Source organism: Drosophila guanche, unplaced genomic scaffold, assembly GCF_900245975.1.
Source record: "Drosophila guanche unplaced genomic scaffold, DGUA_6, whole genome shotgun sequence".
Classification (NCBI taxonomy): Eukaryota; Metazoa; Arthropoda; class Insecta; order Diptera; family Drosophilidae; genus Drosophila; species Drosophila guanche.
In genome coordinates, this window is record NW_022995747.1 from 1133980 (window position 1) to 1144741 (window position 10762).

The following is a 10762-nucleotide window of genomic DNA, read 5'->3' on the forward strand; positions in this document are numbered from 1 at the left end:
GCCATTGAAAATATCTCCATGCTTAACCTTTTAAATTTAAACACTTCCTGTAGCAATTCGAAACTTCATTTGCATAAAAACGAAAGAACATGCAAAGCCTCTTCAAAAACTGTAAATACTCTCCGTAAGGGTATTCTCTGTATGCGTGTGTGCATGTGTGGGCCACTCTCTTTTGTTTTGTGCGCTTGCTCTCTTCGATACACGTGCGCTGCTTTTGCTGCCGCCACGCTCTCTACGTTTTTTTTTTTTTGTACCGACGGCAACGAAAACAGCTGTTCGGCACAGTCAAACTATTTTATTCTCCACTTGATTGTTATTTTGCGACGCTTCGATCGAATTGGCTTTTGCCGAGTTCTGAGGTTTTCAAATGGACAAAACAATCCGCCAACGCTGGACGCGCTTCATCCCAGCAGTCAGCATACAGAACATTCTGCATTTCGCATCATCCTCATCAGACGACTCCTGCCGCCACACGCACATTGCGTAACGGAGCCCTGAAATTGGAAAAGAATTGGTCTGGCAAGGGCACAAAGTAGAACTTTGACTTTGTCTACAAGTTTCTGCATACATACATGAACATATATATTCGCGCCAGATCGAATCACAGTCATTAATCAAGAGAAGCGGCCGCAATTTCCAATTGGGGGAAAGCTTTTTCAGACTCCCGCTGCCCTGGCGATCGACAGTTGTGCCAGTGGCTTCAATTAAGCCACGCTTCTCGAAGAGTGTCTCGATTGATGAGACTGTTTTGCAGGCACTGGCATTTTCGAGCTGCTGAAATCCACTGCATCCCATAGTACTACAACATTGGCTGAAATCTAATCTGCCCATCGTCACAGCAGATCATAAATCCATTCGAAGAGTACCAGAGAAAAGGCCAGACAATATGAGCGGCTACCAGAGCAGGTCTGGAGTCGTCACCGGCAGCCAGTCCGGGCCAGTCTACGGCGTGATCTCAACGTTGGACGACCCCAGTGCGGTTCCTTCAGATTTCGCCAGGTAAGCGTACGATTAGCTGTAATTTCGTGTACTTCAATGTGAGCAGAAACCAGTTTTAAGCGAGCTTAAAGCTCCAAGTGCTTTCTCTCGCTTGCTCTCGCTCTCGCGCAACTCTTTTTTCCATGGGAGTAATGCTAATTACGGGAACGAAAGCAAGCCCGTGACGTCGTCGCTACGTTGTGGGGTCCATGAATGGGTTCCTATTCCAATTTAGATTCTTATCTTGCACAGCCAGATACTCGAACGTACGTGCAGATAGTAATGCCCACAGGCTAATTGAATTACCAGATTAGCATTGGATGTGACCAATTGCACATCAATTGAGTATCCACTTCAATGCTAGATTAGGCCCACATATATATCCAATCGAAAGTGGAATTAATTCTGGTCGGGTGTAACCACTTGTGTGGACTCCAAGTGGAAGGAACATTAACCACAGAAACCATAATCGCATTCGGGTTATCTCTTAGGCAAAAGACACGGACATAATGTACAGCCTGATGCCTTTTGCTTGGAGTTGATAATGACTTTGTAAAGCTTATCTGAGTCGTGTGTAGCTTCAGCTCTAAGATATACTGCGCGGCATTCCATTTGCAATCAAATATGTCATTTATGGTTATTTATTTGGGCTACACTTATCGAGCCCTTGTGTCTGTGATTATATCAGAAATAGCACTAAGACTTTGCCAAATTGGCACAGCTTGTAGGTGCAGCAGACACAGAAATTATGACAGACATGGATGACTCCTAGTGATAATCGCTGTGAGAATTCCTAATGAGGCCACATAAAATGTACCCAACAATGTTGCAAGCACGAACCAAAGTAATCTAATCTATTCCGTACTCTTCTGCTTCCAGATGCGCCGTCGCCGAGCCCAGCGAGAGCGAGCTAAGCGTATTCCTCACCTGGCGGACCATTCACAAGAAGATGGAACAGAAGTACTGCTCTGTGCTGAAGAATCGCAGCCTGATTGTCGATCTGCTGGCCATATTCTTTGGCATCGGCACCTGGCTGGGCGTTAATGGCACCTTCATACAGCTGCCGCTGCTTGTGGACGAGGCGCCCGAGGGCTGGAGTTTGCCCTCGTATCTCAGTGTGATGGTGCAGATAGGGAACCTCGGGCCGCTGCTTTACACGGCCATACAAAAGTACTCACCGCGCAAGCTCAACGATGGCTGGACCATACACGGCGTTCTGCTGGTGGGCGCCATCTCCTGCCTGCTCACGGCCTTCTTCTACAATCGCACGGCTCAGGTGAACGGCGTGGATCACAGCGTGGCCCTGCTGGTGCTGACCATTTTCACGGCCCTAAATGCCTGCACCAGTTCGGTGTTGTTCATGCCGTACATGGGACGCTTCAAGGAGCAGTACATGGTCACGTACTTCATTGGCGAGGGACTGAGCGGCCTGCTGCCGAGTGTCACCGCGCTTATCCAAGGCATTGGCGAGACCTCGCAGTGCTCGCTGGTCAACGTCACGGAGAGCGGCGAGGAGATCTTCGAGCAGCAGAAGGTGCCACCGCACTTTGACACCAAAGTCTTCTTTCTCATTCTGTTCGGCCTGATGGTGCTCAGCTACATTGGCTACACGCTGCTCAATGCACTGCCGCTGGCCCGAACGGAGTACGCCAAGGTGACCGTCAGCGATGGCAACAAGTACGTGTACGGCGAGGCGGACAATCAGTCGCCAGCGGAGAAGCTGACACGCGGCCAGTACACCTACCTGTTGCTGCTCATCGGAGCCATCTCCCTGTTCAGCAATGGAATGTTTGGCAGCATCCAGTCCTACTCGAGTGCTCCGTACGGCTCCAGAGCCTACCATCTGGCTGCTACTCTCAGCGTGATTGCCAATCCGGTGGCTTGCTTCATGGCCATGTTCCTGCATTTTACCTCGCTGCGCCTCATCACCGTGCTCTCTATCATCGCCGCATTGCTCACCAGCTATGTCTTCACCACGGCTGCTCTCAGTCCCTATCCGCCGTTCTACGATCACAGTTTCGGCGCTGTGCTGGTCGTGGCCGCCTGGACGCTACTCGTGGGCATTGTCAGCTACACCAAGCTGGGCATTACGACTGTGATGCGTGCTCAAGGTGGCCAGTCACTGGTCTGGGTGGGTTCCCTCACCCAGCTGGGCTCCACCATTGGCGCTGTCTCAATATTCTTTGCCATCAACTACACGAACATGTTCCAGGCGGCGGAGATGACTTGCTGAGCCAGGGACATGGCATGAAGTGGATATCCCAGGGATGAACCGTGATTTTTATAGTTGTTTTTTACTGTAGTTTTAGTGATATTTTTCAGATATGTATTTCTACTTATATCGTCACAATGAAGACAATAGTATACGTATTAAGTTCCAGAACCTAAAGAGTATTCATTTACCAAGATGTGGCAACAAAAAGTTGTTCCATGGGACGTTAGTTCTTAGCCACAAAGTTTACCCTTCAATCAGTACAAATTCTAACATTAGTTCTCTGTTTATTCTACTCTCGCACAAATGTTTTAGGCAAAATCAATCAACTTGGCCGCTGGTCTGATGGGCTTGCTCCACTTCGCTGTCAATGTCGCCCTCGTAGCCAGAGTTGGTGCGTGACCATGGCTGCATCGGTGGCTTCATCTCCTCCACGGAAGTCTCTGGTAAGGGGTCATGGAAGCTGCAGCGGCTGCTGAAGCAGTCCATGAAGTACTTGGATGTCTCACGGCCATCACCCAGCGCCTTGTTGAATGCCAAAATCTTCTCGCGAAGACTGGGACTAACGCTGGTGCTGGGCGATAACTTCTTCTCCGCTTGAATGGGTCGAGCGCACTCGATTGGGGCGCTGCACATATTTTCAAGGCAAGTTTGCAGCTTTTCAAACTTCACCTTGGCACACTTGAAGGTCATCAGACAGTCACGCAGCAAGTCCTCGTCGTTGAGCGTTTTAAACTTGAGCAAAAGGCTTCTCATCTCCAGCATATCAGAGGACTGCTTGCTCGACTCTGCACTTGCCCCACTAGCACCTCCAATCGTCTCAAAGTTCCGGATCAGGTGCTTTATTTTAGGTGTATTGCTGCTGGTGGTCAGCGTGCTGTCGCACACATCGGACAGTTCCTTGAGCAGCTTCACCGACTCTTGCATGTTCTCGTTGTTACGCTGAACGCACTGCCTCAGCCGATCATGGAGCCTGCGCACGTACTCGCCACTCTTGCACGGACTATTATTTTCGAGTACAGTCCCCAGTGAATCTGTAGAGTAGAGAAGCGAGTGAGCCACAAGCTCTTGTGTTTGTAGCGAGTAAACTTCCTTACCGGGAACTAGCTTCCCCTCCACCTGCAAGTTGCTGGCCAGCTCTGCCTGCTCGCTGATTGTTGATTGTTCATTTGCCATTTTAAACGTCAATACGTCAATCAAAAAATATAACCAAAAATATTAAAATAAAAAACTTTGAATTTACTCGATGTTTGTTCCACTAAAATCAGTTTAGAACTGAGTTGGATTATGTTTAGTTTCCCACTCGTATCAAAGGTTCCTTAAATAACGAAAGAATTCAGAAACAAAGCAACTCATGAAATATACAAATATAAAGATTTCAACCTCAAAATACATATTTGTAGCCAAACGTGGCTCAGGAATCACATATCCCGTAGCGATAGTTTTAACAATTGAAAAACAACGTGAGCAGGAGAGTGGGACAACGATAGCAGCAAAGTGGGTGAGTGCAAGCGGCTTACCCGAATTTTGACCATTCACAACTGAACGTGCATGCCAGGCCCCGTTGGATCGTTTTTAGCGGCTTCAATTGAATGTACATCAATAATTATACAGCAAGCAAGAAGGGCACAGGTATCAAACATCACTTTGGCAATAGTTTAAACATTTATCACTTACATGAGTAAGTGGAGTCAAATTTAAACCATGCACAGCTGCAACACGTGCCCTAAACTTACGCCTGTGCTGGACTATAAACCATAACGTGGTCCTGCAATTGAATTTTGCTCAATAATTATAAAGAAAGGAAGACGGGCTAGCGATATTTCATTAAGTCACATACAGCAAAAGCGATTTGGAGTGCCGTAAAACGAGATCAAGTAAGTGCAACAGTTGTAGTAAAATGTTAACCTTGCACAGCTGCAACACCTGCACCCAATTTACGCCTGTAAAACTATAGTGGTTCTCCAATTACATTAACATTAATCCTTAACACAGAAAGAGACAGAAAAAGAGCGAGCCCGCACGAACAGTTGTATCGTTAGCACAGCGCAAAATTGTGTGCACTTTGCCAGCCATCGCGTCCCACTGTCGCTGGCTGAGCGAACAGCTGGTTTCTTCGCCTCGGCTTGTATACTTAATGTTTTCATTTTGATTAGGGCATTTATTTCCACTGCTGATTGAGACCAGTCGCGGCGAGTTGCGGGTGTCTTTGCGTTGTGAAAATTGCTAGCCAGCACACAATATTAGAGCTCCGATCGGAGGGGAATCGTTGTGGAGCTATTGAAATTCAATCGCCGTTGAATGTTAGTGCGAAAAAATAACACACATTTCCTGGGATTCGAAGTCCCGACCTACACCGCAGTACGGCCAGGCAGCCTCAAATTTCCTACCCCACCTCCAGCAAGTTGTTGTTTCTGCAGGAAATAGTGAAAAAATAGCGAAAAATGTCGCACAGCCTGAAGACACACTAGTGTCCCGACACACACACTGGTGTCCGTCTGGTCTAACTGTTCCAAGTGTCCGCTCTCCTCCTGCTCTCTCGCTGTGTCTCTGAGACTCTCTCTCTTTCTCTCGCTTGTTGTGTGGAGTGAAAAATTTGAGCAACCAACTTCTAGGATGAACTACGCACGAGGCAGCCGCTCCGTGGAGTGCCTCAATCTGGATGTGAGCCTGCGGCTGCGGGAGAACAATCTGTTGGCTGGCCAACTGTCGGCTGGCATATTCCGGCAGCGTTTCAGCGCCGCGGAGAATCTCTACCAGCGCAATCTGACCGGCCACTATGGGTGTGTCAATGCGCTGGAGTTTAGCAACGGTGGACAGTTCCTTGCCTCAGGTGAGTGACGAGCAACACCTGTTGCTGTCAGGGAAACCTCTTTAACATTTTTGTATCCTCTCTCAGGTGGCGATGACAAGCGCGTGCTGCTGTGGAACATTGATCAAGAGGTTGTCACCGCACTGGGCCGGCCCCAAGTCATGAACGAGACGCACACCAGCAACATTTTCTGCCTGGGCTTTGACACACTCAATTCACATGTGTTCTCCGGTGGCAATGATGATTTGGTCATACAACATGATCTTGCCACGTAGGTTGAAGCCTCAGCTGCAACGTTTTTAGCACTCATTTGTCTACCCTTTGCAGCGGCAAACTCTTGAATTACTTTTCGCATGAGGGACCCGTCTATGGCCTCAGCGTGGACCGCACCAGCGTTCATCTGTTAAGCGTGGCCACGGAGAGCGGCGAAGTGCTGTTCTATGACCTGCGCTTGGGCAACTACGAACCGCTGACTGTGGCCAAATTTCGTTCACCCTTCAATGCCGTCGAATTTCATCCGTTGAATGGCAACTTTCTGGCCACAGCCAATGCCAAGCGCGGCGCCATGCTCTGGGATTTGCGCCAACACAAAAAGTAAGCGAACAAAGGGCAATCGAATATCTTTCTGACGTTTCTCTACTCATTGCAGTCCCCTGTGCCAGTTCAACTACATCATGGAATCGCCCAGCTGCATGAGCGTGCGCTTCAATTGCAGCGGGAGTCTGCTGCTCACGCTGCATCGTCGTCTGCCGCCCATTTTGTTCAGTCCCAGCTCCCCGGAGCCCGTGGGCACGTTCTATCACGACGAATACTTCAACTCGTGCACCATGAAGAGCTGCAGCTTTGCGGGTCCGCAGGATGAGATGGTGGTGTCCGGTTCGGATAACTTTAACATGTTTATATGGCGACTGGATGGTGTGGATTGTGAGTGGGAAAAGAGAGAAGAATCGACAAAGAATTAATGCTAAAACTCTACCCCTTAGTGGATGCCAAAAATCAATGGATTGACACGCCGCCTGTCATCCTCACGGGCCATCGTTCGGTGGTCAATCAGGTGCGCTTCAATCGACAGCGCTGTCTGCTCGCTTCATCCGGCGTGGAGAAGGTTATTAAGGTGCGTTGTGTCCTCAAAGTTTTCCCTGTTTAATTGTCTCTACTCTAGCTGTGGAGTCCCTTTGCCCAACATGGCTGGGAGGGCTCTCTCATGTCTCCCTCGAGCAAGCCCTACTGCAACCGCACGCTGCACAACAGCACCACGGATCATGTCATACAGGACTTTAGCTCCTGCGACACTGATGAGGATCAGGTCATGCTCGCCTTCTTCGACACTTTGGTGCAGCGTGAGCTGGAGTCGTGGAACACCAATGGCAATCACACGAACAGCGACAGCACTTCATCCAGCTCATCGTTGGAGCGCAGCGAGGAGCTTGGCAGTTCGTTATCTCCCGCATCGGATGAGGAGCCCCCCGACAACGAGGACGTTACGCCCAATGTCAGCGAACTCAGCTGGCAGACGCATCCCAATCGCATTTTCTACTTGATTGCCAAGAAGCGTCGTGTGCTGCTTCAGATGGCTGTCAAGGGCACGGGCGGCCAGCAGCGCAGCGTGGACCAGCTGCTGGCGCGGCTCAACGGCGAGCAGAAGCAGGCGGCCACACAGGCACGCATCAGCGACTGGCTGGACGAGACACATCGCCTGTTTGGAGACGATGAGCTGCCCACTACCTCGGCGGAGGCTGCGGCCCGCCGTTCGTTCGATCAACTCGGACGCAGTCCCCTCCAGGCTATCCCCCAGCACAATCCGGGTGAGTGTGCGACTCTTTATTGCTTGCCCAAATACATTTCGAGTAGACAAACGCAGGCAGCCAAGAGGCAGCCAATGGTCAGGGCATAGAAAGCCAGTTGCACGTCGGACAGAGTCAGCACCTTCCAGCGGCCCACGTCCAGCTGTGCCAGATAGTCGGGGAAACGCTGAATGCTCCACTTGGCGCGCTCCTTCATCTCCCCCGTCCACAGCTGCATGAGTCCGCCAGCCACAAGGCGCAGCACCACGTGATTCAGTTGCTCCAAGTACGGCGATGGGCGGGGCAGCACGTAGCCAATGTGATAGCTCTTGGGGCATTCGGGTATCTTGTGCACCTTCTTGGTCATCACATACCGAATGTCGCTCATCTGCAGGCTGGCGGAGCGCGTGACACCCGCGAATTTGCCCTGCCGCGAGACCATCTCGATGAGCCGCTCCTCGCCCTCGGCCACCAGCATCATCTTGGCATCCAGCCGGCGATACACAGCCGAATCGTGGCCATAGAAGAGATCATCCTTGAAGGCTAGATGCTTGATGTAGATGGGCTTTCCGGTGGCATCCAATTCCTCCAGGGTATTCACATCCCGATAGTACAGCGGACGAATGTAGACGGTGGCCAGGCTGGACTCCAGCAGGGCGCCAAAGATGACGCTGACTAGGCACAGCGAGGCCACAAAAATGCGCTCCGAGTGGAAGGGCGGAAAGCGGCCAATATTCACGCGCACCCAAACCACCCAAGTGTCAATGAAGATGCGCAAAGCGCCGCTCAACCAACGCTCAACCTTTGGGTTGCTGCTGGGAATGCAAGGGATGCCCAAGCCTCGATTCAAGGCTCTCAAACACAGCCAGCAGCAGGTGCCCGCGAGCCCCACCAGCAGAAAGCACAGCCAGACATCCACGTGAACAGCAAACAGCGGGAGAATCGACTGCGGAATGCGCTGTGCCTTTTGCACAAACAAACACAAGTCGTCCATGTAGACAGCGGCGCTGAACTGAATGTCCGTGGTGAGGTAATCCTTGATGAAGAAACCCGCAAAGATTATGTCCACCTCGTGGCGGTGGGCACGACCCACGCCACCGCTGTAAGAGCCATCCGCACGACGGCCACTGGGGGTAGGAAGAACACATTTAAATGGGGTCTTTGCTGCGTTGATAGACTCACCCAAAGTACTCGTCATCCGGCCAGAGGTAGTCGGGGGTAAAGTTCAGCTGCTTGGCCACAGTTATGGCCAGCTTGGCATCGGCGCCCGTGACGCTGAGTATCCGTTTGGTTGCACCATCGCCACTGACAGCGGAGTAGACAGAGTCAAAGATGTAGATGCTCAGTGGGTAGCCATGAAGATTCTGATAGATGCGCGCAAAGGCCTGAGGGTCAGTCACCTGCACAATGCTCTGGCTGAAGGGATTGTGCAGCAGCAGTCGTCCGCTCTGCAGCTGTAGGTAGTAGATTTTACTGTGTTTGTGCTGCTGCCAAACGTCAGACATAAACTGCAGCAACTGGGGATCCTGCTCAGGTGTACTTCGCTCCATTGCCAGCAGGTAGAAGCCGCCTCTGTTGCTTAGACGTGGCAAAACCTTCCCCATTTGCTGCACATCCTCCAGCAGCAGAATGTGATGTGCCACACGGCTGTGCAGCTGCATTGTGCGGCTGATACTTAAGGAGTATTCCCCGTGCCGCAGCAGCCACTGCACAAAGTCGTCATCTCCATGCTGAACCCCTCGCAAGTGCAGCTCCAGGCTACCCTCCAGCTGGCTGAGTATGGGCAGCAGCACCTGACTGTAGTTGGCCACTTGATTGGCTTGGCCGCCCACTAGGGTCAACATAATTAGCTGCAGAGTCGACGACATTGTCCGTGTAACTGAGAGCCGAGATTGTGCGAGGTCTTACAATAGACGGGGTCCCAGTCCTGCCGCTGATGTTTGCTTAGTGTCAGGAATTGGTGTGACAGCTCGGGGGCGTACCCACAATTATTGGCAAGTGTCTGCGCGCCACACTGTTGACACTTGACCAGCAATATGCCCATGAATTGTGCTTTTCCACTAATGTTTGCTTTGCACTCTCTCTCTCTCTCTCGTTCCCTCTGCAGAATCGCTGCACATCAACTTTGCACAGGTTAGGCGCAAAAGAAAGTTGCTCCGTTTGCACTTGGACAGCCGCAAGCGAAGTCGCAATGCTGCGCGCAATCGTGCCAGCGATGACAGCATTGAGGAGGAGTACGAATCGAATGATACTGATAATGATGAAGCGGAGGAGGAGGAGGCGGAAGATGCTTATTCGACTGATGCTTCGACCGATGCTACTTCCGACGACGACTCCACATCAACCACATCCATGACCTCCATGGAGGCTCAGCTCTCTGAAACGTACAGCTCATCTAGCTCGTGTCCGTTGCTGGTGGCAATTGAAACCAACAACAACAATCAAATGGCATCCAATAACAATCACAAAGCAGCAGATGGAGAGGCGTCCGTGGCTGCTATGGACATATGCAACACAGAATCATCCGCCGACTCCACCACATCGTCGTCCAGTTCGTTGCAAAACGAAAACTAAATTTTACTTTCGACCTTAAGGCTCTAAACCACACAAACTGATGATCCAACAGAGCAGATCTCCAAACACTCACACAACAACAAAAAAAAAAACTTTAAATATTATTTTTTCCTTGCTATTTGTTTTCTGGCATAGCTTTCTGAGAAAGTATTAAAAACTTAATAGTTATAAAAATTAAACATAAAACAGCCACAACTTGTATTCCTTTTTTTACATATATAAAACAACTCCAGAGCGAGTTTTTAGCAAGTGAAAGAAACATTTTGTAACTGCGTTTTTTTATATATAATATAATTATAATATAAATATAAATATAGTATGTGTAGCGTCTAAGTTATGTTTAATCAAAGAAGAAAAATATACAAATTTGAACGTTGTTAAATGTGATTTAAGACTTAAAAG

The 10762-nt window shown here is 50.0% G+C and overlaps 4 protein-coding genes across 4 annotated transcripts; 2 read left to right on the forward strand and 2 right to left on the reverse strand.

The window, feature by feature from the left end:
- The first annotated feature begins 285 nt into the window (after window positions 1-285).
- On the forward strand, window positions 286-3352 carry LOC117583791 (solute carrier family 52, riboflavin transporter, member 3-B). Its single transcript, XM_034272373.1, has 2 exons — window positions 286-999; window positions 1858-3352. The coding sequence occupies exons 1-2, from the start codon at window positions 887-889 to the stop codon at window positions 3209-3211; spliced, it is 1467 nt and encodes a 488-aa protein (XP_034128264.1). The 5' UTR covers window positions 286-886; the 3' UTR covers window positions 3212-3352.
- Window positions 3353-3457: 105 nt separating this feature from the next.
- LOC117583794 lies at window positions 3458-4450 on the reverse strand. The gene is made up of 2 exons (XM_034272376.1): window positions 4288-4450; window positions 3458-4224 (listed from the first exon to the last, which is right to left on the reverse strand). The coding sequence occupies exons 1-2, from the start codon at window positions 4364-4366 to the stop codon at window positions 3512-3514; spliced, it is 792 nt and encodes a 263-aa protein (XP_034128267.1). The 5' UTR covers window positions 4367-4450; the 3' UTR covers window positions 3458-3511.
- A 161-nt stretch (window positions 4451-4611) lies between these two features.
- LOC117583787 (DDB1- and CUL4-associated factor 5) lies at window positions 4612-10608 on the forward strand. The gene is made up of 9 exons (XM_034272366.1): window positions 4612-4691; window positions 4749-5067; window positions 5806-6023; window positions 6090-6273; window positions 6330-6596; window positions 6652-6926; window positions 6986-7116; window positions 7165-7807; window positions 9894-10608. The coding sequence occupies exons 3-9, from the start codon at window positions 5807-5809 to the stop codon at window positions 10358-10360; spliced, it is 2184 nt and encodes a 727-aa protein (XP_034128257.1). The 5' UTR covers window positions 4612-4691; window positions 4749-5067; window position 5806; the 3' UTR covers window positions 10361-10608.
- Window positions 7824-9654, reverse strand: LOC117583800 (the record flags this gene model as incomplete). Its single annotated transcript, XM_034272382.1, is given in 2 exon segments — window positions 7824-8913; window positions 8969-9654. Coding segments are annotated over 2 exon segments (1776 nt in total), but the record flags the coding sequence as incomplete, so codon positions are not given.
- Window positions 10609-10762: the final 154 nt, after the last annotated feature.

Coding starts and splice junctions, on each gene's coding strand:
- LOC117583787 (XM_034272366.1), top strand. CDS start 5,807: ATGAACTACGCACGAGGCAGCCGCTCCGTGGAGTGCCTCAATCTGGAT. Junction 6,024..6,089: donor TGGACAGTTCCTTGCCTCAG/GTGAGTGACGAG, acceptor ATCCTCTCTCAG/GTGGCGATGACAAGCGCGTG. Junction 7,117..7,164: donor GCGTGGAGAAGGTTATTAAG/GTGCGTTGTGTC, acceptor TCTCTACTCTAG/CTGTGGAGTCCCTTTGCCCA.
- LOC117583791 (XM_034272373.1), top strand. CDS start 887: ATGAGCGGCTACCAGAGCAGGTCTGGAGTCGTCACCGGCAGCCAGTCC. Junction 1,000..1,857: donor GTTCCTTCAGATTTCGCCAG/GTAAGCGTACGA, acceptor TTCTGCTTCCAG/ATGCGCCGTCGCCGAGCCCA.
- LOC117583794 (XM_034272376.1), bottom strand. CDS start 4,366: ATGGCAAATGAACAATCAACAATCAGCGAGCAGGCAGAGCTGGCCAGC. Junction 4,225..4,287: donor GGAGGGGAAGCTAGTTCCCG/GTAAGGAAGTTT, acceptor TCTACTCTACAG/ATTCACTGGGGACTGTACTC.